The sequence below is a fragment of the Mobula birostris genome, chromosome 2, assembly GCF_030028105.1.
Source record: "Mobula birostris isolate sMobBir1 chromosome 2, sMobBir1.hap1, whole genome shotgun sequence".
Classification (NCBI taxonomy): Eukaryota; Metazoa; Chordata; class Chondrichthyes; order Myliobatiformes; family Myliobatidae; genus Mobula; species Mobula birostris.
The window spans coordinates 149,982,706-150,010,205 of record NC_092371.1 but is presented as its reverse complement, the minus strand read 5'-3'; the positions used below and the strand labels follow the sequence as shown (position 1 = coordinate 150,010,205).

The following is a 27,500-nucleotide window of genomic DNA, read 5'->3' as shown; positions in this document are numbered from 1 at the left end:
TCCGCCACCTCCTCCGATTTCATGCACACGTTTTCATATCGCACGTGATTGGTCCTGTTCTCACAGTCATCCTTTTGCTCTTCATATCCTTGTAGAATGCCCTTCCTTAATCCTGCTTGCCAAGGCCCCCTTCATGACCCCTTTTGGCTTTCCTAATTTCATTCTTAAGCTTCTTCCTGGCAATCTTGTAATTTTCTAGAGCTCTGCCAGTACCTAGTTTCTTGAACCTTTCGTAAGCTAGATTTTCTACATCGTTAGTACACCGTGATTCTTTTATGCCACCATTCTTTTCCTGCCTCAATGGAAGATACCTATGCAGAATGCCATGCAAACATTCTCTGAGCATTTGCCACCTTTCTGCCATGTGTTTCCCTGAGAATATCTGCTGTCAATCTAAGCTCCTAAGTTTCTGTTGAATAGTATCATATTTCCTGCTTCCCATCTTGCTTCTGCCCATGTACAGGCAGCAGCTGAAACAAGAGGCAGCTATAGTTAAAACTGTCCACTCTTGGTCCAACCAATCGATCTCCATGCTACAGGACTTCTTTGATGACATCAACTGGAGTGTCTTTCGTGATGAAGGTGTCTCCGAGTTCATAAAAGGGGTCACGGGCTTCATCCGGAAGTGCATCAAGGACATTGTCCCCCAAGAATTGGTCAGGGTCTATCCAAATCAGAAACCCTGGATCAACAGTTCCATGCATGCTGCACTTACCATGCAAGACAGAGCTTACGGCGCCAGTAACCAACAGGAACTCGAGAAATGCAGCTACGGTCTATGCAAAGTCATCAAGGCAGTGGAACGACAATACAGGGACAAGATCTAGACACAACTCTCCACCAACAACACATGTAGCTTATGGCAAGCTCTGCACACCATCACTGACTTAAAAGCTAAATGCAGTGGTGCTGCCAAAATCGCTTCCTCTCTCCCAGAAGAACTAAATCTTTTTTACGCTCTGTTCAATGTCGCCAACACTGAGCCCCCGAGGAGAACTGCCGAAGCAACCTGCACCACGGTCATCTCTGTGGCTGAAATACGCAGGGTTTTGCAACGAGTGGACAGTCAAAAGGCTGCTGGACCAGATGGCATCCCAGGGCAGGTACTCAGGATGTGTGCAACACAACTGGCAGATGTGTATACAGACATTTGTAATCTCTCCCTCTCCCAGTGCAGAGTGCCCTCCTGCTTCAAAATATCCATCATTGTTCCTGTAGCTAAAAAGACCAAAGTAACATGTCTGAATGACTGGGGTCCTGTCGCACTCACCTCAATATTAAGCAAATGCTTTGAAAGGCTGGTCAAGGATTACATCTGCAACATGCTACCACCCACATTGGACCCTCTACAATTCACCTACCAACACAATGATCAACAGATGATGCAATAACCACAACTCTACACACCATCCTTGCACATCTGGAGAAGAAGGATGCTTAGGTGAGAATGACTACAACTACAACTACGAACTGTTCCAGCTGCTATCATCCAGGAAACAGTACCGCACCATTAAAGCCATGACCAACAGGCTCCGAGGCAGATTCTTCCACCAGGCGATCAGACTGATTAATTCACGCTGATACGATTGTATTCCTATGTTATATTGACTGTCCTGTTGTACATACTATTTATTATAAATTACTATAAATTGCACATTGCACATTCAGACGGAAACGCAACATAAAGATTTTTACTGCTCATGTATGTGAAGGTTATAAAGTGAATTCATTCATTCATTCATTAAGTGTGTTCCCAAGTTGTCAGCTCCTATCCCTCTCCAGCGCTATGGTAAAGAAGATAGAGTTATGATCACTACCTCCAAAATACTCTCCCACCCAGAGATCTGACACCTGACCAGGTTCATTTCCCAATACTAGATATAGTACAACCTCTCCTCAAGTTGGCTTATCTGCGTCAAGAAATCTTCCTGAACACACCTAACAAACTCCACATCATCCAAACCCCTTGTTCTAAGGAGATGCCAGTCAATATTAGGAAAGTTAGAATCACCCATCGCAACAGCCCTATTATTATTGTACCGTTCCAGAATCTGCATCCCTATCTGCTTCTCAGTGACTCTGTCACTATTTGTGGGGGGAGGGTCTATAGAAATAACCCCAGTCGAATTATTGCCCCCTTTCTGTTTCTGACTTCCACCCACACTGACTCAGTAGACAATCCCTCCATAACTTCCTCCCTGATTAGCAATGCCACACCTCCACCTCTTTTGCCTCCCTCCCCGTCCATCTTGAACCATCTAAAGCCCGGCACACTCAGCAGCCATTCATGCCCCCAAGACATCCAAGTCTCTGTAATGGCCACAACGTCATAGAGAATATTGATCTATGCTCTATGTTCATCTGCCTTGTTTTTGATACTCCTTGCATTAAAATAGATACATCTCAAACCATCTGGCTGAGTGTATCTTTACTCGATGTCTATCCTTCCTCACAAACTCCCTACAGGCTATCTTTACTTGTGCACCAATCATCCATCCTCTGCCTCTTCACCTCGGTTCCCACCCCCCTGCAAATTTAGTTTAAACCCTCCACAGAATCATTAGCAAGCTTCCCTCCCAGGATATTGGTTCCCCTCCAGTTCAGGTGCAATCAGCCCCACTTGTACAGGTCACCCTTTCTCCAGAAACGGTTCCAATGATCCAAGATCTTGAAGCCCTGCCCCCTGCACCAGCTTCTCAGTCACTCATTCATCTGTGCTATCTTCCTGTTCCGACCTCACCTAGCACTGGGAGTAATCTGGAGATTACCACCTTGGAGGTTCTGCTCTACATCCTCCTTCCAAACTCCCCAACTTACTGTGCAGGACCTCTACCACTCTCATGCCTATGTCATTGGTACCAAAATGTACCACAACCTCTGGGTGCTTATCTTCCCCCTCAAGAATATTCCTTCAGAGACATCCTGGACCCTAACACTCAGGAGGCAACACACAATCCTGGTGCTTCTTTTGCTGTTGCAGAACCTCTTATCTGTCTCCCTAACTATCGAGTGCCCTATGGTTATTTCTCGGCCTAACTTCACCCTATCCTTCCGAGGCTCAGAGCTGACCACAGGGCTATTGGTCTGGCTGAGTGGAACAAGATGAAGACTGGATGTACTACAGTAAGACCTGACTTCCTAAAATAATAATTGGCCAGCTGAGATTTTCAGTCATTTTAATAGTTTCAAGGCACAAGCTGTGATGGAATATTTTCTACTAGTGTTCTAAGTTCTAGTCAAAGTGAGAGCACCTCCGATACTCAAGAAACAATATTATCCAGGCTAAAGGAACCTGCTTCATTGATACCTTATCCACCTCTGGCATCCCTCAATATTCTTTTCCCATCACAGATGTACTGGAACAATTTGCCAAGACTACTTTGATACCACGACCCAACTCTTTTGCCTCCATCATCTGGAAAGACAAGGGTACTGAGCATTTGGAATCAGCAATTCCCTGCAAGTCGCATCTAATCCTGATGTGCAAATAGAGGAGCAAATTTGTAAGGAGATAGCAGATATTTGCGAGAAGCAAATTTATAAGGAGATAGCAGATATTTGCAGTAAGCACAAGGCTGTGATTGTGGGAGATCTAAATTTTCCACAAATTGACTGGGAAGCCCATTCTGTAAAAGGGCTGGATGGTTTGGAGTTTGTAAAATGTGTGCAAGATAGTTTTTTGCAGCAGTACATAGAGTGTAACTAGAGAAAGAACAGTGTTGGATCTCCTGTTAGAGAATGAGATAGGGCAGGTGATGGAGGTATGTGTTGGGGAGCACTTCGGGTCCAGTGATCACAATACCATTAGTTTCAGTATAATTATGGAGAAGGATAGGACTGGACCCAGGGTTGAGATTTTTGATTGGAGAAAGGCTAACTTTGAGGAGATGCGAAAGGATTTAGGAGTGGTTTGGAACAATTTGTTTTGTAGGAAGGATGTAATAGAGAAATGGAGGTCATTTAAAGGTGAAATTTTGAGGGTACAGGATCTTTATGTTCCTGTTAGGTTGAAAGGAAAGGTTAAAAGTTTGAGAGAGCCATGGTTTTCAAGGGATATTGGAAACTTGGTTCAGAAAAAGAGAGGGATCTACAATAAATATAGGCAGCTTGGAGTAAATGAAGTGCTCGAGGAATATAAAGAATGTAAAATGAATCTTAAAGAAATTAGAAAAACTAAAAGAAGATATGAGGCTGTTTTGGCAAGTAAGATGAAAATAAATCCAAAGGGTTTCTACAGTTATATTAATAGCAAAAGGATAGTGATGGATAAAATTGGTCCCTTAGGGAATCAGAGTGGACGACTATGTGGGGAGCCAAAAGAGATGGGAGAGATTTTGAATAATTTCTTTTCTTCGGTATTCAATAAGGAGAAGGATATTGAATTGTATAAGGTAAAGGAAACAAGAAGGGTAGTTATGGAAAGTATGATGATTAAAGAAGAGGAAGTACTGGTGCTTTTAAGGAATATAAAAGTGGATAAGTCTCCGGGTCCGGACAGGATATTCCCTAGGACCTTGAGGGAAGTTAGTGTGGAAAGAGCAGGGGCTCTGACAGAAATATTTCAAATGTCATTAGAAACGGGGATGGTGCCGGAGGATTGGCGTATTGCTCACGTTGTTCCATTGTTTTAAAAGGGTTCTAAGAGTAAACCTAGCAATTATCGGTCTGTGAGTTTGACGTCAGTGGTGGGTAAATTGATGGGAAGTATTCTTAGAGATGGTATATATAATTATCTGGATAGACAGGGTCTGATTAGGAACAGTCAACATGGATTTGTGCGTGGAAGATCATGTTTAACAAATCTTAATTAATTTTTTGATGAGGTTACTAGGAAAGTTGAGGGTAAAGCGGTGGATGTTATCTATATGGACTTCAGTAAGGCCTTTGACAAGGTTCCACATGGAAGGTTAGATAGGAAGGTTTAAAATGGATTTAGCAGTGGCTAGATGGGAGACGCCAGAGAGTTGTGGTGTATATCTGTGTGTCAGATTGGAGGACAGTGTCTAGTGGTTTGCCTCAGGGATCTGTACTGGGTCCAATGTTGTTTGTCATATATATTAATGATCTGAATGATGGGGTGGTAAATTGGATTAGTAAGTCTGCAGATGATGCTAAGATAGGTGGAGTTGTGGATAATGAAGTAGGTTTTCAAAGCTTGCAGAGAGATTTAGACAACTTAGAAGAGTGGGCTGAAAGATGGCAGATGGAGTTTAATGCTGATAAATATGAGGTGCTACATTGTGGTAGGACTAATCAAAATAGGACATACATGGTAAATGGTAGGGCATTGAAGAATGCAGTAGAACAGAGGGATCTAGGAATAATGGGGCATAGTTCCCTGAAGGTGGAATCTCATGTGGATAGGGTGGGGGAGAAAGCTTTTGGTATGCTGGCCTTTATAAATCAGAGCATTGAGTATAGGAGTTGGGATGTAATGTTGAAATTGTATAAGGCATTGGTGAGGCCAAATTTGGAGTATTGTGTACAGTTCTGGTCACCGAATTATAGGAAAGATGCCAACAAATTTGAGTGAGTACAGAGAAGATTTACTAGAATGTTACCTGGGTTTCATCTCTTAAGTTACAGAGAAAGATTGAACAAGTTAGATCTTTAGCACAAAATAATCTGCAGATGCTGGGGTCAAAGCAACACTCACAACACGCTGCAGGAACTCAGCAGGTCGGGCAGCATCCGTGGAAAAGATCGGTCGACGTTTCGGGCCTGAACCGAAACGACCAATCTTTTCCAAGTTCGGTCTTTATTCTTCAGAGCGTAGAAGTTTGAGGGGGAACTTGATAGAGGTATTTGAAGTTATGAGGGGGATAGATAGAGTTGATGTGGATAGGCTTTTTCCATTGAGAGTGGGGGAGATTCAAACAAGAGGACATGAGTTGAGAGTTGAAGGACAAAAGTTTAGAGGTAACATGAGGGGGAACTTCTTTACTCAGAGAGTGGTAGCTGTGTGGAACGAGCTTCCAGCAGAAGTGGTTGAGGCAGGTTCGATGTTGTCATTTAAAGTTAAATTGGATAGATATATGGACAGGAAAGGAATGGAGGGTTATGGACTGAGTGCAGGTCGGTGAGACTAGGTGAGAGTAAGAGTTTGGCATGGACTAGAAGGGCCGAGATGGCTTGTTTCCGTGCTGTAGTTGTTATATGGTTATATCTACTCTTTGTTATTAAGTCAAAAATCCTGAAATTTGCTATTTGCATCACTATTTAGCTGAACACTGGGAATACTTCTTTCCACATAGACTGTTGTAGTACAAGCTGAAGTCTCCTTCGATCATGTCTAGAGTTATTAGGGATGGACATTAAATGTTAGCCCTGTCAGAAACACCCTCATCCTTTGCATGAAATAAAAATAACAATTTATGAGGTGGAAAATGGGGTGTGAATTTGGTTTAAAATTACTATGTAGAACTTTTATTGCCTGGAATTGAAGCCCTGCACCAAAATAACCTTTAAGCACCAGAGATAATAAAGAAAATTGCACACATTGTAAATCTAAATTGTAGAAACAAACGTAAAGTAAGAATTGATTAACATTTTTGCTTTTTACCTGAAACTGGCTCCACTCAATAATGCATATTATATTTTGCATTAAAAAATATAAATTCAATACTATTTAGTGGAGCAACTTCATGCCATGTTTGACAGTTTATCATTGCATTGTTAATCTCTGTTGTTTAATCATTGTTTATTTCTGCATTGTTAATTTAATTTTTATGTTTTATATACCAGTTAATGCTAATTTCTCCATTTTTTTTCAATGTTCCTATGAACAGTATACAAAGGTTTTGTACTGTAAATTGGGATGTCTTGGAAAAAATTGTAGAAATTACAAAGTGCATCTATTTTGGAGGCCATTGCTCATATCACATTTCAGGGTTATGTTTTGTATATGATGAAGCTTTTTTAGGCAAACTCATAATCAGGTTGTAATAGGTGAGAGAGGTTACTTAGGACAATCTCAGCAGCAATCACCAACTGTGGGCTTGTTTTAAAAAAAGGTTTCTGTGAGCCAGGAAGACTCCATGCAGGTCATTTTTGTCTTTCTCTTTACCGTTCCATCTTTTTATCTTATGAAAACTTTATTTTTTGTCATTGAGTCAAAATCCTGGAATTCACTACTCACTGGAACTTTGAAAATACCTATATCACTTGGACTGTAAATTCAAGATAATGGCTTACTGCTATATTTAAAGAGATATTTTGATTACTTTTGTAATTCATTGGATTGTACAGGATGTACATTCGACCAACCAGTTCATGACAGTAGTTATGCTTTACTCCATCAGCATAATGATCTGTTTCCCTCGAGTTTGTTCACTCTCCTTTTAAATGAATCCATGCTATCTGCTAGAACCAGTCCTACGTAAGTGAGTTGCACACTCTTTCCCAAAAAATGTTGAGCAGTTTCTTCTGATGCTCATTTGGATTCCTTCATAAATATTTTATATTACTGTCCTCTAATTATGATCTTCCTCACAAGTGTAAATATTCTCTCTATATTCACTCTTCAAAAATCTTTCCAAATTTGAAGGACCTCTATAATCTCACCTTGCAGTCACTTTTGCTTAAGGGGTACCACTTTCAATTCAGTGTATTGCATTCAGAGTTCACATTGTGGACTTCTCTAGATTAGGGAAACCATGAGCAATCATTTTGTGAAATAGCTCCTTTCAGTCTGGAAGCTTAATCACAGAAACATAGAAAATTGGCTTAGAAATAAGCTATTCAGCCCTTAAAGCTGCCTTCTGTGGTAGGAAATTTCACAGATTCACTGCCCTTTGGGAGAAGACATTTCAACGATATCAATTAAAAGTGGCAAAATCTGTACCCTGATACTATGATCCCTGGTTCTGGAATCCTCCTGCTAATCAGGAGTATCCTCCTTGTAATTTATCCAGTCGTGTTGGTTTTATAGGTTTCTATGAGATTCCCACTCATCTTTTTGCATTCCATTGAGTATAAGCATGGTTGATTAATTGTTCTTGGGTTATACCCTCAGAAATTAGTTTATAAATTTTCCTTGCACTTCTTCCATTGTGAAAACCATTCTTCATCAAGTACATAAGAGCAAAGGTACATAGAACAACTGATGAGATTTACCCAGGTTATGCTTATCTATAGAAGATATTGTGACTCCTTTTATCAAATCCTCTTGCATTGAAGGCTAGCATACCATTTCTAGTTTTAACTGCTTTCTAGTTTGGCCTTAAGTGGAGGCCCATGCTACCTGAATGTATTCATTCTGACACTGAATAGCTATTCAAGTGTCAGCTATTTTACCAAGCTGACACTTGAATATGGACTACAGCCCAGCCATTCATTAAACATATACTATGCCATTATGTTGAATGTTCTGCATGCAGATTCAAAAGTAGCCCTATTATTTTCCTATATTTGAATATTGGTTGCAGTGAATTAAAAAGAAACAGCATATTTCAATCTTGATCTCCAGTGCTCTTCATGTGAAACTTACCCATTCTCCAGTGTTCAAATGGATATGCACCGGGGGCTCCAATTTCTTCCCACATCATAACAACGTTCAGTTTCATAGATTAATTGTTAATTTTTAATTAATCCCTGGTGTAAATGGGCAACAGGATCTGGAGGCAGTGAGTAGAATGGGAAGACTGCAGGTTCAAGTTTCTTGCCATAAGAATACTCACAGTATAAGTGCAATGAAATTCGGCTTTTGTAGCAGCAGCACAGCACATTACAAACATAATGAGCATAGATTACATAAATCTAAATTAACACAATTAAACCTAACTTATTCATTAAAAAAAGTATTAGGACATCAGTGCAAGTTGATGAAAATGTAATCCGAGGTTGAATTAGTGTTTTTCAGGTTGGTTAAAGAACAGTGATGAAGAAGCTGTTAAACCTTGAGGAATGGGCCTTTAGGCTCCTGTGCCTTCTGCCTGATGGCTGCAATGACAATGGAGTCTTAAATGTTGACTGCCACCTTCCTGAAACTTTACCTCTTGCAAATGTGTTTGATGATGGAGAGAGTTGTACATGTGGTGGCACTAGCTAAGTTCACCAATTTCTGTAGCCAGTGCATTAGAGTTCCCATTTCAGGCTGGTAGCCAGTGCATTAGAGTTCCCATTTCAGGCTGGATTATTTCCACTGTACATCTCTAGAAGTTTGTCAGTCTTTGATGACATGTTGAATCTCCTTAAACTTCAAAAAAAAAGTTGAGACCTATGCCTTTTCAAGGTTGCATCTGTGTGCTTGAGACAGATAGATCCTCTGGGATGTTGCCACCCAGGAACTTTCCATCACTTATATGAGAAGTGGTACTCATCTACTTGACTTCCTTTCCACAATCCACAATCACTTTTTTAGTTTTGCTGACATTAAGTGCAATTTGTTGTTACAACATCACTCAACCAGATGACCTGTCTCTGTATGCCACTACAACACCATCCATGATTCTGCGGACAACAACGATGTCATCAAGAGATTTGTTGATTAGGGGAATCGGTTCTAAAGAATATCAGTAGGTGCATGGACCTTTCTTATATGAAAGAGAGCTTCCTGATTCACTTACTTCAAAAGAAAGATAATTAATAGCATGTTCGAGGCTAGTGGAATTGAGTGTGTAATGAAATGCAGTAAGAGAAGTCAGGTTGTAATGCATGCATCCATGCCACAGGATCAAGCTTCTGGACCTGTGGCATTTCATTGACAAAAGCATGAATAATGAAGTACTATGTTGGTTACATAAATGTTGCTATCAAAATGACACATTGAAAGTCATCATTTCACCTGTTGTTTTGAAGCCTTGACTGAAATTGAAATAAATCTGGTCTTATTTGTCTTTCTAGATAGCTTTAGGAACAGTAACTAATGTAGAAGAAGCAGTGAAGTGGCTGAGCTATACCTATCTATATGTGCGGGCTAGAGCAAACTCAATAGCCTACGGGATCAACTACAAAGCCTACCAGGTAAAAATCAAATAAAATTAGAGCCTCCTTGAGTATTCTACTCCTTCATTTAGAACAAACTAATATTAGTTTGTCTTTAAGTATTTTACTGATCACATGTCTTTTAAGTTTATTGAATGAACATCAATGCTAGTGATCCACAAAACTAAGTCCATGTTATGTAGGATCATCATATTGTAGCTGATTATGGTTCCTTGACATTGTTTTTAACAGTTATAATGAAAGTACTATGAACTTGCATTTAGTAGTTAAATGCTCAATGTGTCATTTAAATAGATGCGTTGTTTCAGTTGACTTGAGTCCCCATTTAATTTAGTTATAATGGAAGAAGTAATTAATTCTAAATATGGTTATAGGAAAGACACATTGAAAAACTAATTTCCTGACTTAAATTTTAGGATGAAGGTACAATAATAAAGTTTGTTTTAATGTTTGCTTAGAAACATTCTTTACTGTTCTTACGTTGTTCGTTAATACTTCTTAATCAGATGGACCCTGGACTGGAAAAATACAGACGAGAGCTTGTCATTGAGGCTGGTCGAAAATTGGACAAAGCCAGGATGGTCCGCTTTGAAGAGAGAACTGGTTATTTTTCAATAACAGATCTTGGTAGAACTGCCAGTCATTACTATATTCAATATAATACCATTGAGGTATGAATTTCAAATGTTTGCTACACTACCTGCCTTTGTGATTTAATAATTTTGGAAAATATTTATTGTTATTGGATTCAACTTTTTCTGTACAAGCATACAATACATCTAGCAGAAGAGATTTTTGAATTAATTATTGATTAAGCAGAGGATGAAACATTATTATTCCCACATAATAAAAATTATATCTGAACACTTTGCCATTTATCTATAACAAGGGTCCCTGACTTGGGATCCGCAGACCCCTTGCTTAATGGTATTGGTACATGACATAAAAAAGGTTGGGAACCCCTGACCTAGAGAGATAATATCATATTCTTGTTTTTGTAGATGTTAGATCTTTTGATTTCTTACAGCTTTCATTTCCTTCTATACACTTTTAATTACTATATTCATTCTGAAATAATTTTGGTCTTCGGCGCAATCTGGAACAAGACTGGAGAAATCTTTGAGCCCAGGCCTATCAATAAACCTGTCTTTTGAAAATTCTGTAGTCCCCTTTAACTTTTTTTTAATCCTTTTACTAGTAAGGGCAAGACTGGACAAGGTGATAAGTGGCCTGCCGTCCCTCAGAAGATGTTCATGTATCTGGCTCAACAAACACTTGAAATGGTTATCGGAATCACACTGCATTCTGTTTCACAACATTCTGGCACACTTGTATATGTAATTAATGTGTCTCTTACAAGTGGATACCTTGAAAAACTTAACTAGATTTTCAGTAATGAAACGAAACCAGGTGAAATTTAATGACAGGTTGCAAGCCAAATTATGGGGTGCTCAGACACATTATTTCTTTAAGCAGTGTAACTAAAGTGTTCATTTTAAATTTAGTGTGGTAGTTGTTGCTAACTCAGAGATCTGACACTTCAACTCTCACACAGGTTAATGAATTCATAATGGTGTTGGTGAGGCTGCTATGTTTCTGCTATACGAGCAAAGATAAATACAATGGTCATTAAAACACAGTGTATGCCTAGGGGCCAGCTAGGTAAAGCTCAAACATATGGAAAATCATTTTGATTCCATCCTTATATTTTTCAGTGATACAATCCTAAATCCAGTGGTAAGTGATATCCAGCAAGGAAATTTAGCATCCTTCACACAATCTCTCCAAATATCAAGTTTTTTTTTTAATGTTTTGCTGCTGAATCACGAATTTTGTCACTATTATTTGCATGTTCTATGATGACCAGATCTTAAAGTATCAACATAAAATGCCTTACAACTGTTTACATTTCACTTCCAGACTTTTAATGAACTGTTCGATGCTCATAAGACTGAGGCAGACATATTTGCTTTAATATCTAAAGCTGAAGAATTTGAACAGATCAAGGTAAATTTTCTTTTAGATTACGAGGACACTCAGTCCTCGTTTATTGTCATTTAGTAGTGCATGTATTAAGAAATGATACAATGTTCCTCCAGTATGATATCACAGAAACACAAGACAGACCAAGACTAAAACTGACAAAAACCACATAATTATAACATACGGTTACAACAGTGCAAAGCAATACCGTAATTTGATAAGAGCAGACCATGGGCACGGTAAAAAAAAGTCTCAAAGTCCCGATAGCCCCATCATCTCATGCAGACGGTAGAAGGAAGAAAAACTCTCTCTGCCATGAACCTCCAGCGCCACAAACTTGCCGGTGCAGCACCCTGCAAGCACCCAACCACAGCCGAGTCTGAGTCCGTCCGAAAACTTCGAGCCTCTGACCAGCCCTCCGACACCAAGCACCATCTCTGCCGAGCACTTCGACCCCAACCCCGGCTGCCAAGCAACAGGCAAAGCCGAGGATTCGGGCCCTTGCCCTCCAGAAATTTTGGATCACACAGTAGCAGCAGCGGCGAAACAGGCATTTCAGAAGTTTCACCAGATGTTCCTCCGTGCTTCTCACATCCGTCTCCGTCAAATCAGTATTGTGCACGGCCTCCTACTTAACAAATAATAGATATTCATTCCAGAGTGGCTGCTGCGTGCTGCGTCACGCCGCCATCTTCTCTGTTTAAATTGACTTTAAAACTGAAGTTTTGCTTCTCCGTGAAGAATTTATTCAAGATGGTATAGCTTATGAAGGAACAAGGATAGAAACCTGTTGCAATTGCTCTTTAAATGAATTATGTGGAAAAACTTCATAGTTCAAGATATGGGTCTGAGGATGAAAGAATTGATGAATTGAGTACTTAATGAACTAAAGCTTAAAATTTGCATTTTAAAACATTAAACTAACTGTGGGTTACAACATGCTGGGAACTGCTTTGATGTTTTGATCATAGGCCCTCTACGGCTTTTCAGGGATGAGGTGTCTTGGATGAAGGTTTGGAGATTGAATTTTCAGAATCAGAATCCGGTTCAATGTCATTGCCGTATGACGTGAAATGTGTTGTTTTGCAGCAGCAGTACATTGCAATACATAGTAATAAGAACTAAGTTACAGTAAGTATATATTAAAACATGAAATTATTTGTATAAAATGAGAGGGGAAATAATACATGCTCATGGGTTCATTATCCATTTAGAAATCTGATGCCAGAGGGGAAGAGCTGTTTCTGAAATGTTGAGTGTGTGTCTTTAGGCTCCTGTACATCCTCCTTGATGGAAGCAATGAGAAGATGGCATGTTCTAAGTGATGGGGGCCCTTCATGATGGATGCCACCTTTTTGAGACATCACCTTTTGAAGGTGTCCCTGATGTTGGGGAGGCTGATGCCCTTGATGAAGCTAGCTGATTTGCAAATTTCTGCAGCTTTTCCTGAAAATTTGCAGTAGTCCCTCCATACCAGATGGTGATGCAACAAGTTAGAATGCTCTCCAGAGTATATATGTAAAAATTTGCGAGTGTCTTTGGTGATACACAAACTCATAATAAAATATAGCTGCTGTTGTACTTTCTTTGTAACTGCATCAGTACGTTGGGCCCAGAATAGATCCGCAGAAATGTTGACACTCAGGAACTTGAAACTGCTCATCCTTTCCACTTCTGATTCCTCAATGACGAGCATGTGTTCCCTTGATTTCCCCTTCCTGAAGCCCACGATCAATTCCTTAGTCCTACTGACCTTGAGTGCAAAGTTGTTGCTGCGACACCACTCAATGCCCTGTTCTTTCTCCCTCCTGTACACCACCTCATCATCATCTGAAATTCTGCCAATAATAGTTGAGTCATCAACATATTTATAGATGGCACTTGATCTGTGTTTAGCCACACATTTGTGGCTATAGAGAGAATAGAGCAGTGGGGTAAGCACACATCCTTGAGGTGTTCCAGTGTTGATTGTCAGGAAGGAAAAGATGTTATTTCCGATCTACATAGACTGTGATCTCCCAATGAGGAAGTCATGGATCCAGTTTCAGATGAAGGTACAGTGGACCAGGTTTTGGAGTTTGTTGATTAGAACTAAGGGTATGATGGTGTTGAGCTGTAATCAATAAACAGCAGCCTGACATAGGTATTGCTATTGTCCAGGTGATCCAAGCCCAGTAGAGAGCTAGTGCAATTGCATCTCCTGTAGCCCTGTTATGGCAATAGGCAAGTTGCAGCAGGTCCAAGTCCTTGCTTAGCCAAGAGTTGATTTTAGCCATGACCAACCTCTCAAAGCACTTCATCACTGTAGGTGTGAGTGCCATTGGCCAATAGTCATTGAGGCAGCTCACCCTGCACTTCTAGGGCACTGGTGTTATTGTTGCAAGCAGGTGGGAACCTCCAACTGCAGTAGTAAGACATTGAAACTGTCCTTGAGCATCTTTCAAGGTTCACCCTCTTGAAAAATGTTCTGACATTGTCCTTCAAGAAGGAGGTCACAGGGTCACCAGATGCTGCAAGGATTCGCGCGGGTGTAGTTTTATTCTCCCTTTCAAAACGTGCATAGGAAGCATTGAGCTCATCTGGGAGTGAAACATCACAGCCATTGATGATAGTTTTCACTTTGTAGGAAGTAATGGCCTGCAAACCCTGACAAAGCTGATGTGCATCTGATCCTGCCTCTAACCTCCATCAGAATTGTTTTTTTTGCCCTTAAAATAGCTTTCAGTAGGTTGTATGGGAGAGAGTGTTAGTGTTCAGAGGTTTAATTTAGTTTTGTTGTCAGGGGTCATATGATGTTAGTCTGAGATCAGTACCTTGTAACTGGAGAAACGTTTGACTTCACAGAATGGAGCCGTAAAAGCAAAGGATGCGACTTGCCCAAGGACGTTTCCAGCCAACAGTATCAATAATATGGTTTTCCAAGAATGGCCAACAAACTAGATTAATTCAAAGTAACACATATAAGATGGTGGAAGAACTAAGCAGGCCAGGCAGAATCTATGGAAAAGAGTAAACAGTCATTGTTTTGGGACGAGACCCTTCATCAGGACTAGATTAATTTCCCTAGCAGCACTCCAGGACCTGGTGCCAAAAAATTGTATCATATGTGTGTGCTTAAGTCATGAAAGCAATTTTTCAGTTAAATTCCCAGAATGAACTGGAAATGGTTGTTGTATTTTCCTCTGAGAAAACGCAATCATGTTCAATCATCCTGAAGTACACAGGGCTACATGATCAGACTTCTGTAATTGTGTATCCTAATTGTTTGAAAATAGTTTCAGCGTGAGTATTTCTTTAATTGTTAATCTATTTTCATAACAAAGCAGATAAAACATTACAGGTGTCAATTCTATCCAAGAATGCATCCTTTACTTTATCAACAGTGACCAACAAATTATACTGTATATTACATAATTCTACGTTTATGTGTGTTATGCATTACAACTCCCATATGAAAGTAATTGCTAAAAATTTGTAGACTCTGATGTCTGACATTATTTTTTGGGGTCCTCTGTAGACAGCATGGCCTATCCATTCAGAAACAAATCTACATGATATGTCTTTATAAGGTATTGGTCAGACCACACTTGGAGTATTGTGAGTAGTTTTGAGCCCCTTTTCTAAGAAAAAATATGCAGCCATTGGAGAGTGTCCAGAGGAAGTTCACAGGAATGATTCTGTGAATGAAATGGTTAACATGAGGAGCATCTGATGGCTCTGGGCCTGTACTCGCTGGAGTTCAGAAGAATGAAGGGGGATTGCATTGAAACCTATCAAATATTGAAAGGCCTTGATAGTATAGATGTGGGGAGGATATTTCCTATAGTAGGTGAATCTAGGGCCAGAGGGCACAGCCTCAGAATAGAGGGACGTCCATTTAGAACAAAGATGAAGAGAGAATTCTTTAGCCAGAGGGTGGTGAATCTATGGAATTCATTGCCACAGACAGCTGTGAAGTCATTTAGTATATTTAAAGCAGAGGTTGATAGGTTCTTGATTAGTCAGGGTGTCAAAGGTTACGGAGAGCAGGCAGTAGAATGGGGTTGAGAGGGATAATAAATCAACCATGATGATTGGTGGAGCAGAGTCATTGGGCTGAATGGCCTAATTTTCTTCTGATGTTCTGTGTGAGGTCTCTTTTGTCATTAAAGTGGACTTGCACTAGATCTTATTAGTGGTTTTCTTCCACGTATCCCCAATGTTGATTAATACTATCCTTCTCAACCCAGTTGAAACAATCAACTCTTTTAAATCCCCTTCCAGGTTTGCTGCCACATATTCGAACTCTTAATTCTACCTTTCTCAGTTTTTCCATTGTTGTCACTGTAGCATTTCTTTTTGCATTACTTCAGATTGCACCACAATCTTTGCAACCTTCCTGTGTTGTTATATTATATTTATTAATTATTAGTATGTATACTCTTTACTCTGAGCTTCATGTGTGCACCCCTTGTGTATATGATAGCAAACCAAACTAACTCAATTACAATTATGAGCCTCACCTTCATTGTCCTAAAATCCATTGTGACCCATTCCACCCTCTATCCTGCTGGTCCACAAGCACTGATCACAGCTTTTCTTTGACCTGATGCCCAACGTAACCCTGAGGATCCTAATCCATTTTCTCCCCCCACTAACTCCCAATTAATGGCAATACTTCAACAATAATTCTTTCTTTGCCAGCCCTCTTCTCCTCACAGATCACATTCCCATGAACTGGAGCTGAAACTTAATGTGAGCCAGAGCTGAAGCCTAATGTGAACCAGACCTACACATAGAAGAACAACCTTTCACCACATAAACTGAATATGTCCTGTTTTATAATATACAATGCAAACCATTGAATTTTGCAGTGGCAAACTCTGTAGTAAGTTCTAATTGGCTGACTGCATATTATCAATTTAATGTGCTTTTCCAAGTGTTGAAGAATTTCTATGGCAATGTTCTATGGAACATTACCTAAAACAGAGCCTTCAGCTGCACAAACTTTAATAGTTGCATTAATCACACAATCTTGTAATGCTGTGTTTGATTAACTAGTAGTAACGGGAAAACAAATTGTAGATTTTCTGTAGTACTTTGAAAAGAGTTAAGTGCCCAGATTTATTTCACTTGGCATTGCCTGCAAGGGAGTATTTTGTTTTAATCTAGGTTTTAATTTAGCAATGGCTTACTTGTACTTATTTACATTCAACACTGAGCAACTCTATAGCATAGATGAACTGCAGATATGTTGCAAATTTTATAATGATTTCTGGCTGTAATATCATGTATTTTGTGATAATTATTGTATCACCCAGCTGGGGCTGTTTAAAAAAATTATTCAGTAGAGCATATTAACATATTTCATATGTATTGTATACCATAATCCTTTAGATATGGAACTTCTGTAGTTTCCAATTATGGTAACATGTACATGTTGAATACTGAAGATGGTTCTTATGTAGAACCTTTACAACTATAATACATCATGATCATTGAAAGACCTTGGGGGTAAAACAACCTAATCATTAACTTAGTATTTGGGAAATGCTAGAAGTCCATGTCCATTTAAAAATATGGCGAACCTGAGCAAAGTTTAAATTAACCCTCCTCCAATTATTACCATATTTATGGTTAAGATCTTTTTGTGAAATCCGAATGTGTAGGGTCAAAGAAAGTTATTTGTTAGTGTAAAGGTAGTGTGTTTACAAAGTCTGCAAATTGTTTACACAAAAGCATTTGTTTTGTCAGTTACTTTACTAATTTCACCAGAAGAGACTAATAAATTATCATTGTGATATTGAGGTTGAGAGATTAGCTCACATTGACAGCGTGGCTGGTATTTCCTTGTGGTTTAAATAAAATATGTTTAATGAGCTTTGAATTTTCCTGAAATTTTACAGTCATACCAAGTTTATCTGAGAAAATAGATGCATTACTAACGAAGTAGCTGTTTCATAGTGGAGTAGTACTTCGAAATAATTAAATTATATATGGATTATCCAAGAAAAAAAATCCAGTCCAGTATTACTATTCCACTTTCTGAAGCTGTAAATTTCTAACCTCTGTAGTCTATTGAAACTGAAAGCATGCAAAATATAGTGAAAACCTTTTGTCTGTTTTCAATGTTGTTGGCTGATGCATTCAGTTATTTAGTTCATTCACATCACTTGAAAGCACTTTAGTTTTTTAATTGCATAATACTGGAACTCTCTATAATTATTTACTTCATTCTCTCCTGCACTGTCTGGCTAACAGTTAGTCCTTCAAAGTGATGTTGATTTTCTTGGTACAAGAGTTTCATAACCAAATCAAAGGCTGAGTCATGGAGAGAAAACATTGGAACTGCTTGTGCTGGCTTCACTGTTGTGCAAGATGATATCTATTTTTTAACCTGAATACTACTTTCCTGTACTAACTTCATTGATTTCCTTACCTGCTGAAGATTTGTGTTTAGTCATTTGTGACAGCCCAATAATGTACTAAGAATGCAGATTTCTTGGAAAACTTTGGAAGGTTACAGGGATGAAGAGGGGTGCTGTTGTAAAAATTGAACTGTAATGATGATCAGTAGCAAATATGAGCAAATACTGTGATGGCAGATGTGCAACACTTTGTTTAGAACAGGCTAGGCACAGCAGTGTTATGGGAGAGTTTCACCTCAGGAAGACTAGAGGATGCAAGGTAACAAAGACATGAGGAATTGATGAGTCTTTTGCCATAAGGTATCCTGAGGCTTTTGCCATTAGATATCCATAGCAGGTAAAAATTTGAAAGGAAATGCTATTTAGCAATGGAAATGCTTAGTGGTCAGTAGATCACCTTAGGTAGCTAACTTGCTTTGTCCTGAGACAATAGCCAAGGAAGGGCAAGGAACAGCACATGGCAAAGAATAAGGCCATTGAGGACTGTGAGTCAAATGGTTTGTGATGAAGGCTGAAGACAACTGCTTAGGTTTCCTCTTTATTAACATTGTAAAACATAGTCATTTAGGATTGTGTATATAACAACTGTATCTGGCATCTAATGGCATGAATAAGGTTGCTGAGGGATGGCATGGAGATGAAAATGGAGAAGAGTACTAAGGGTGGGAAGAATTTAATTTTGGTCATCTGCCCATCAAAGAAGCTGAGGTTTTGTTTACGAGAATGTTCATATACAGTACAGAATATTGAACCATCAGAAGGGGAAGGTGGTGTCAGCTTAAAGGAATTTGCCTCGTATCAATACCTTTGGCATTTGAACAAAATCCATCTTCAATATTTTCCCCTATATTTGGCCATTTAAATTTTGGGAATGAATTTGAGTTTCTGATCAGATTTCGTACATCGTAATTGTATCTATAGCCAGTAAAAAAAAGCCAAAGTTGTACTGACCATGTATTTCCAATTAGTCGAAAATCATAACCCAGCAAACTTGTTTAGGTTGGTATTTAGACGGTACGGTAGTGTAGCGGTAAGGCACAATCACTTTACAGCACCAGTGATCCCTGATCAGGGTTCGATTCCTGCCACTTAATGTAAGGAGTTTGTATGTTCTCCCCATGACCACATGGGTTTCCTCCAGTTGCTCCGGTTTCTTCCCACATTTTAAAGTTAGGTCAGGTTTAGTGAATTGTGGGCACATTATGCTGGCAGTGCACTTGCAGGCTGTCCCCAAAACAATCCTCAGGCTGTGTTGGTCATTAACACAAATGACACATTTCACTGTATGTTTCAATGTACATGCAACAAATAACATTAATCTTATCTTTTTCCAATGACCACTAACAGCCCAAAACCTAGGATTTAATCATCTATAATAATTCATAGAAATGTTTAGATATTTTTCTGGGACTAAGTTATTTCCAGAGAGCCTGATAATTTTTACAGTAGCATGTTCATTGTCTAATTCCATTGTTATGCAGCTAAACACATTACAAGATTTTTTTCCTAATTTCCAACTATTAGTTCTGCATCAAAATCTCTGCATTTCTGATTGATGGAGCATCAGTATGGCGAGCCTTATATTCTTTTGTTTAGGAACATTGTAGCTTGATATTTCAATTGTTACAGATGCAAAAAGGTTTTATGGTAATGCAGTTTGTTACAGAGCTCAATTGTAATAGCTGAAAGTGAAAGATTATTCAATAAGTGGAATTTGTATGCAATGACTTTACAAATATTGTGTGATTCTGATTTTCTCTTGTGTGCTACAATGAGATTGTTTAATCTTTGATAACAATAAATTCTTATTATTGGTTGCTCTGGTGACATCACTCAACTAACCGATCTATTTCCCTTCTAAATGCTTCCTTATTGCCATCTCAGATCCCCTCCACTAAAGGTGCAGAGTGCCCTCCATGTATACAATCTCCAAAATGCAGTCATTCTCCTGGACTACTCCAATAATGTCTCTTAACCCTTTTGCCCTTACTACCATGACAAACAAAGGCAGCAGGGTACAGAGGAATGCTGTTACTTGAAGGTAACTTCCAATTCACCAATCTGATTTATTTGCCCTCCATTGTTGCCAGGTTGACATTCTGGAACTCTCACCCCAAAGGCATTGTGGGAATACTTTGATCAGTGGGTTTAAGAAGACAGCTCACCATCACCTCACTAGGAGGTGGGCAATAAATGTTGGCCTTTCGAGTGATACCCATCTCTGGAAAAAATAAATAAATGAATATAAGCTGAAACATCATATGTCACTTAGCAGTTATTTAATAAGAGGTCCTGTTTATAATCACTTTTGGGCATGTAACTTAAAACAACTTGTGGCTGTGAGAAATCTTTTATTGGGAAGTCATACTATTAAATTAGCATCACATTGTAGACTTCAAACATTGATGTTAGTGCTTTTAAGAACACTGAAGAGTAGAGTTTTTTGTTTACTTGCTAGTTTTAAAAGGGAGCCATTCTGTTTGTTGATCATTGTATTCCCTTTTGATATTCAGCAGTATAAGCTCTAAGATTCTTCTTAACCCAGGGTCTGGATTCAGTCATGGGTTTGACCGCATTATTGATTATCTGAATCTATTGTATAAACTATATCTTTTTAATGTTAGTACAAGAACATCTTTACAAAAATGCTGCAGAGAATTGTTTTGAGAATGTAATGGAGGCAGCATGTCTCATTTGATTTTAAGATTGAATCTTTGTTTTTAATGCTACTTGCTAAATCATATCCTAGTATTAAATGTACTGAATTTCTTTGTATTTTTGCAGGTAAGAGAGGAAGAGATGGAGGAGCTCGATCAGCTGCTATGCAATTACTGTGAGCTGCCTGTCGCAGGTGGAGTAGAGAATGCCTATGGAAAAGTGAACATTCTTCTTCAAACCTACATTAGCCATGGTGAACTGGACAGTTTTTCACTCATTTCTGACTCTGCATATGTTGCGCAGGTACGATCTAGGGTACAAATTAATTTCTCTCAGTAAGTATTGTAATGTTGTGTAATTACATCGTTTTTGAAGATTTCAGACCTTTGAGCTACATCTTCCAATTTTCAATTGAATAAGGAAGGTATTTTGATTCTCACAGAATAGTTGAGAAAAGATAATTTCTTAAAATATGCCTTCAGTTGTTTGTAGCAAAATTCAGTACCTTGTTAAAGATCTTAACAATGCAGTCTGTTCAGAGTTCTGTGAGGCTTGTGAAAGAAAGAGGAAAAGAAAATGTGCAATGCTATCTAACCTTCACAAATTCTTTTGGAAAATACCATAATTTATTTTTCATCGGATATTCGTTTTCAACATTTTCTCATAGACTCTTGATTGATTGTCAATGAATGTTCATTAGCACTTATCTACGGGTGTTGCTTTCAGTTGTTAACTTGCATCATTACCTCATAAATGACCACTTTTTATAAAGTCAGAATGAATAAATAAGTTGGCATGTCAGATTTTGTAAACCTGTTGTAAATAAGTTATATATTACCAGAGATTAATCAGTTCTCTGAGACCTTTTATCCTAAATTGCATGCTGGTGGAGAATTGTGGTTACTTGAAAGCATTTGTTTCAAGCTAGAAAGTGTTGACCTAAATCTCTTCCAGCTCCACATCTACTTGTGGGAATAAATATAGTAAAACAGTACCCACATTTATTAGATACTATCTGCATTTCAATTAAATATATTTCACTTTTAAAAAAATAAGTTGTAATGGTGTTCAATTTGAGGTTTCTATTTTTTGAATAGTTGCCAAAATACACAGTTTTATTCAAAGATTTCAAAGTACATTTATTATCAAAAAATATAATTATACAACCTTGAGATTTCTTTGCTTACAGTCAGCCACAAAGCAAGAAACATGAAAGAACCCAATTTCAAAAAATTAAAGGCCAACACCTAAAGAGCAGCGAAAAAGCAAAAAAAACACAAAGCAATCGAAGCAAGCAACAGCATTCCAAACCAAATTGAGTCCAGAAAATGCAGAAGAAATTCATTTGTTGTGCTAGGGTTGAGGAGAGGCTGGAGACATTGGGTGCTTCTCATTCGATAACTTAGGAAATATATTTAATGTATTAGTAAGAAAGAGGAAAACTTAGATGATAAAGTTGCATGTCATGATATGAAATATTCAATGAAAAACAGAATCCTGAATACTTTTTAAAATCAGGAAAAACTGAAATACTTTTCTAAATCAGGAAAGGGGATTAAATGGTACTTGAAAAAAGCCAGCATTATAGCTGCGAAATTCTGTAAGTCTATAAAGCTGATTTACAGTAGCAGGAAACATTTTTAAACAGATTTTAACATTATAGGTTAAAGTAGTTATTAATTAAGCTGAAATAATGTGAAAATTATGCCTGAACTAATTAGTATAAGTGGTAATTGAACCCAGCCCTGGACATCTGGATAGCTGGCCAGTAAAGAATAAATTTTGTATGGTCCACATAGACCATTTACACCAATATATCAAGTTCAGATCTGCAAACTTAGTATACCTACATTCCGAGCAAACTGTTACTATGGTAGTTAGTGGGCCACAAGTGCTAACAACTGGCACAATCTAACTACATTGGATACTTAACATTGTTTTCTTTCTAAATTAAATATGGTGTAATTCTGTTTTCTTTTCAGTACTGGCATCCCATCAAAACATGTCTACTTTATTACTTCCTCTGGGTTTATGCTGTCATTTAGTTTCTTTCTTGGGAACACTTCACTTTGTTCACGTACAGAAAGGAAGTTGAGCTGTTATATATTTCATGTCTTAGAAGGACCATAATAAAAGTACAACCTGATCCGTACAGTGTAAGATCTCTGCCTTGAATATCCAAAGAAAGTAAAGTATATTAAACTCTGACTGGTAACTTTGATTTTTTTTCTTCTTCTGTTCATTAGTTAGCTCAACAAAATCTATCAATAATTTAAAACATACGTTATGTAGTGCAATGTGCTTTTAAAATAAGTTTTTTCCACAAGTTTTATGCTGAATCCTTAAACGGAAGATGAGCAGACCATGATAATGTAGCAATGAAGTAACAAATTACTGTTCCTTTCTTGGTCAAACACTGTATCAGTGTTCCTAATTATTAGAGCAAATAGTTTGAAATGATAGGAAAATGGATAAAGGTGACCAGTGGAGGCCATCCCCAGGTAACAAACAAGTTTATTTTTATGGATATCCATCAATAAATGTTGTCTATGTTGTAAAGTACACAAAAAACACTCAATATAGCATAAAATCACCTTCTCAGTATTGTAATGAATGGCATCAACAGTGTACAAGACTCAAAAATGAACAAATACTTAAAGTGGAGATAAGGAGGAAATTAGTTCTACTGTTTATAGGAGCAAATATACTGCATGTACATAAATCGGATTTCTGAATCTAATAATATGGGAATTAATTAATAGTTCAGAGTTCACAAATTAGGCATTTGTAACTTGGCAACAAGCTGTAATAGATTCCTTGCTTTTTACTTTTGTAAAAAATCTGTACAAGATTGCAGTATAGAAGCATAAATGAGCCATTCTCCATATTCAGCATCTTTTCTTTAAAAGACTTTATTAAAAAAATTTTGGTTTATTTTATTTAAATGTTACTAATATCTAGTAACTAGTTATTTTTCTTAAAGACAGTTGATCTAATATTTCATTTGTTTGTTCACCAAAACATACAGCAGCCACTGTTTAATTTAACCACAATTATAATTTACTGTAAATAATCAATAGGGCTGAGAAAAAGTCATTGTCCTAAAATGTTGACTCTGTTTTTCTCCTCTTAGATGTTGTCTCGCCAGCTGAGTATTTACAGAATTGTCTGTTTTTATATCAGTCTTACAGATAATATTGTTCATTGAAACTTGCACTGAGGTTGGTGACTGATTGATGGGGAATGCTGCATTCATAGATGTGCCACATTTAGTTGACCTGAAATGAAATTCCTATCTACCTTTATTCTTTAGACTTCGTCCTAAAACTGTAACTTTGAATGTGTTTTATATTAATTACCTTGTAGTTTTGTATCAAATTTGTCAATTTGCAAAACAATCTGGTATGTTTTACATTATGATGGTATGAGTACTTGTAGTTAATATTCAGTGAAAACTAAGGAGTCCTCCTAATCTTGTTCAACAAGTACACTTCAGTTGATCGTTTATATTTGTTATAACTTCCCTCCAAATAGCGAGTTCACATAAAAAATCTTAATTTGTTGTGACATACTTTTAACGATATTAAGATCTACCAAAATGATATATAGATGTAAGAATTACAGAATACATAAAAGATAGCCTTTTCTTTCCAACAGCCAGGACTACCAAAAGTAGAACTCCTTAGGATTAGATGAATTTACCACATCTTAATTTGTAGCTTTGATGAGTTGCAACATTTCAAGGCCACATCCAAATGTATTTAAAATCTGATAAGGATTTCTCTCTGCTGGATTATTTTCAGATTTTACATTCTGGATTCCTCACTTTAGGGGTCAAAACATTTCTGATCAACTCCTCTCTAACTCTTCCAGCAAATAACTTGCATATGTGACTCTAGTCTGTTTTGCTATGGATTAAATGGTGGTGGAAGCTTGAGGGGCCAAGTGATTTACTCCTGCTTCTAATTCTAATTCATATGTATCCTGATTAGGCCTCTTTTAAATTTTATGCATCTCATCTAAAGCCCAATTAGTTGATCTGCTCATAACTATAATTTTCCAGTCCTTGCTAATTTTCTCTTCACAAGCTTTAATGCTACTGTGTCCTTCCTTATCGTATTATCAGAATTTAAAGTTCAAAGTAAATTGATTATCAAAGTATGTGTAAGTCACCATATTACCATCCAGAGATTAATTTTCTTGCAGACGTTCACAGTAGAGTTAATTCTGATATATGCTGATAGCCTTCATATATCTTGTTACATATCACCTGACATTCCTTATTTTTATCTCATCTTTTTTCTCTATTTTTCTCTTTAAAAATTCCAACTCTTATTTTTGCCATTTCTAGAAGAGTGGGTAAGAAAATACTTGACCCAGAACAATAGTTATATATTTTGAAACTTCAAAGGTTCAAAGATTCTTTTTAATATCAGAGAATATATGCAGTATACACTCTGAAATTCTTACTCTTCACAGACATCCCCAAAGCAAGAAACCCCATAGAATGAGTAATAGAAACATCACAGCCTGCTCCCCCAAGCAGCAACAGAAGCATCAACCCTTCCCCCCACCATACAAGCAACAATAAAAGCCCACAAGGGGATCTTTATCCAGAATCCATCAAAACTACAGTCCATAACCCAGCATTTCAGTATCTCAGACAGGCTCTCTCTCTCTCTCCAGTGAGGGAGAGGAAGTTCGCTCCTGCAACAAGAGAGGAGACCAGCAACTCAACGTTCCAATGTTACAATCTTACATCGCTTGTAGTAATTTAACCCTTCGCAAGAGGCTATTTCAAGAATGTATTAAAAGTGGTGCATGGAATTTAAACTTGGGAATTTTCCACCAGTTGAGCAATTAAAAGGATCATTTTCACGAGTGGAAAAGTGCAATAATAAGATTTGTGGATTTCTTGATTTCGGAAAGCATACTGCAAGACTTAATTAAATGTTGTAAATGTTGATAGAGGATATTAGGAGAGAATTTTCATTATAAATTTTTATCTATATTGAAATAAGTTGACACAATCTTAACAGCATTGCAAATGTAATTTACAACTAAAAAAAATTGTGTAGGTTTATAGTAAGAGAAATTTACATGATATTTTAGTAAGTACTAATGTCAGTGCAGATAATATTTAGTTTTTACATGTAATTGTATATCTTGTTATATATATTTCCAGCCATTTACTTGGTATGTTTTCTTACTGTGCTTGTAGAATGCAGCTCGAATTGTCCGGGCACTATTCGAAGTTTCTCTAAGAAGGAGATGGCCTGCAATGACATACAAGCTGTTAAATTTGTGCAAGATAATTGACAGGAGGTTATGGGGATGGTGCAATCCGCTACGCCAGTTCTCAGTTTTGCCGGGTCATGTGCTCTCAAAGCTGGAGGAAAAGAAGCTCACCATAGATAAGATGAAGGACATGCGCAAAGATGAAATAGGTAAACTTAAATGATCCTTTCATATTGGAAAATATTGGAAATAGCAATATTGAGACCCATGGACTCAAAGGTGTCAATGCAGTGTGACAGAAAAGAAATGACTCAAGGAAGACAACTAGTCAGGGTAAATGGTTAGTGTTTATTCTGGAGAATGATGGGCAGTGAATTTCGCTTCCAGTCAGGGCTGCGGTCACTGCTTTATTTTATTTTTATAATAAATTGAATGTGACTGTGCAGAATAAAATTTCAATATTTACACGTGACATCAAGCTCAGGTGTACTGAAGATGGCGGTAAGGTCAGTAATAGACTGAAAAAGGATTTGGGTTGAATGGCAGATTGGGAAGAAAGTTTGCCACTGGGAATTAAAACAAGGATTTATTATGTTTTGTGAGAAGAAACCTGGGTTTATCTATACGTAACCTTCAAAGTTAAAGAATGAGAAAAAATATAGGATCTTCGGCTTCTTAAGTAGAGGCATTAGAAAACAAAAGATGAGAGATTACACCGAATCTTCAAAGTTCAAGGTAAACTTATTATCAAAGTACGTACAGTCAGTGACCACTTTATTAGGTACATCTGTACATCTGATCTTTAATGCAAATGTCTAATCAATTAAACATGTGGCAGCAACTCAATGCATAAAAACATGCAGACATGGTCAAGAGGTTCAGTTCAGACCAAACATTAGAAAGGGGAAGAAGTGTGATCGTAGTGATTCTAACCATGGAATGCTTGTGGGTGTCAGATGTGGTGATTTGAGTTCTCCAAAAATTAGACTATAAGTCCATAAGACATAGGAGCAGAATTAGCCTATTTGGGCCATCAAGCCTGCTCTGCTATTCGGTCATAGCTTGTATCATTTTTCCCTTCCTCAACCCCATTCCCCAGACTTCTCCCCATAACATTTGGTGCTGTGTCCAATCAAGAACCTGTCAATCTCTGCTTTAAATTGCTGAGCTCCTGGGATTTTCACGCACAATGTCTCAGAGAATGGTGCAAAAAATCAAAAAAAATAACATCAAGTGAGCTGCAGAGAGGTCAGAGGAGAATGGCTAGAC

The 27,500-nt window shown here is 37.9% G+C and overlaps 1 protein-coding gene across 2 annotated transcripts in view; it reads left to right on the top strand.

The window, feature by feature from the left end:
• Positions 1-27,500, top strand: part of ascc3 (activating signal cointegrator 1 complex subunit 3) — a 387,895-nt gene that overhangs the window by 189,198 nt on the left and 171,197 nt on the right. For both annotated transcript variants that reach the window (XM_072250313.1, XM_072250317.1), the window contains exons 17-21: positions 9,844-9,963; positions 10,452-10,616; positions 11,866-11,952; positions 21,120-21,296; positions 26,215-26,440. In XM_072250313.1, the coding sequence (XP_072106414.1) occupies positions 9,844-9,963; positions 10,452-10,616; positions 11,866-11,952; positions 21,120-21,296; positions 26,215-26,440 (775 nt within the window). The remainder of the gene's footprint in view (positions 1-9,843; positions 9,964-10,451; positions 10,617-11,865; positions 11,953-21,119; positions 21,297-26,214; positions 26,441-27,500) is intronic.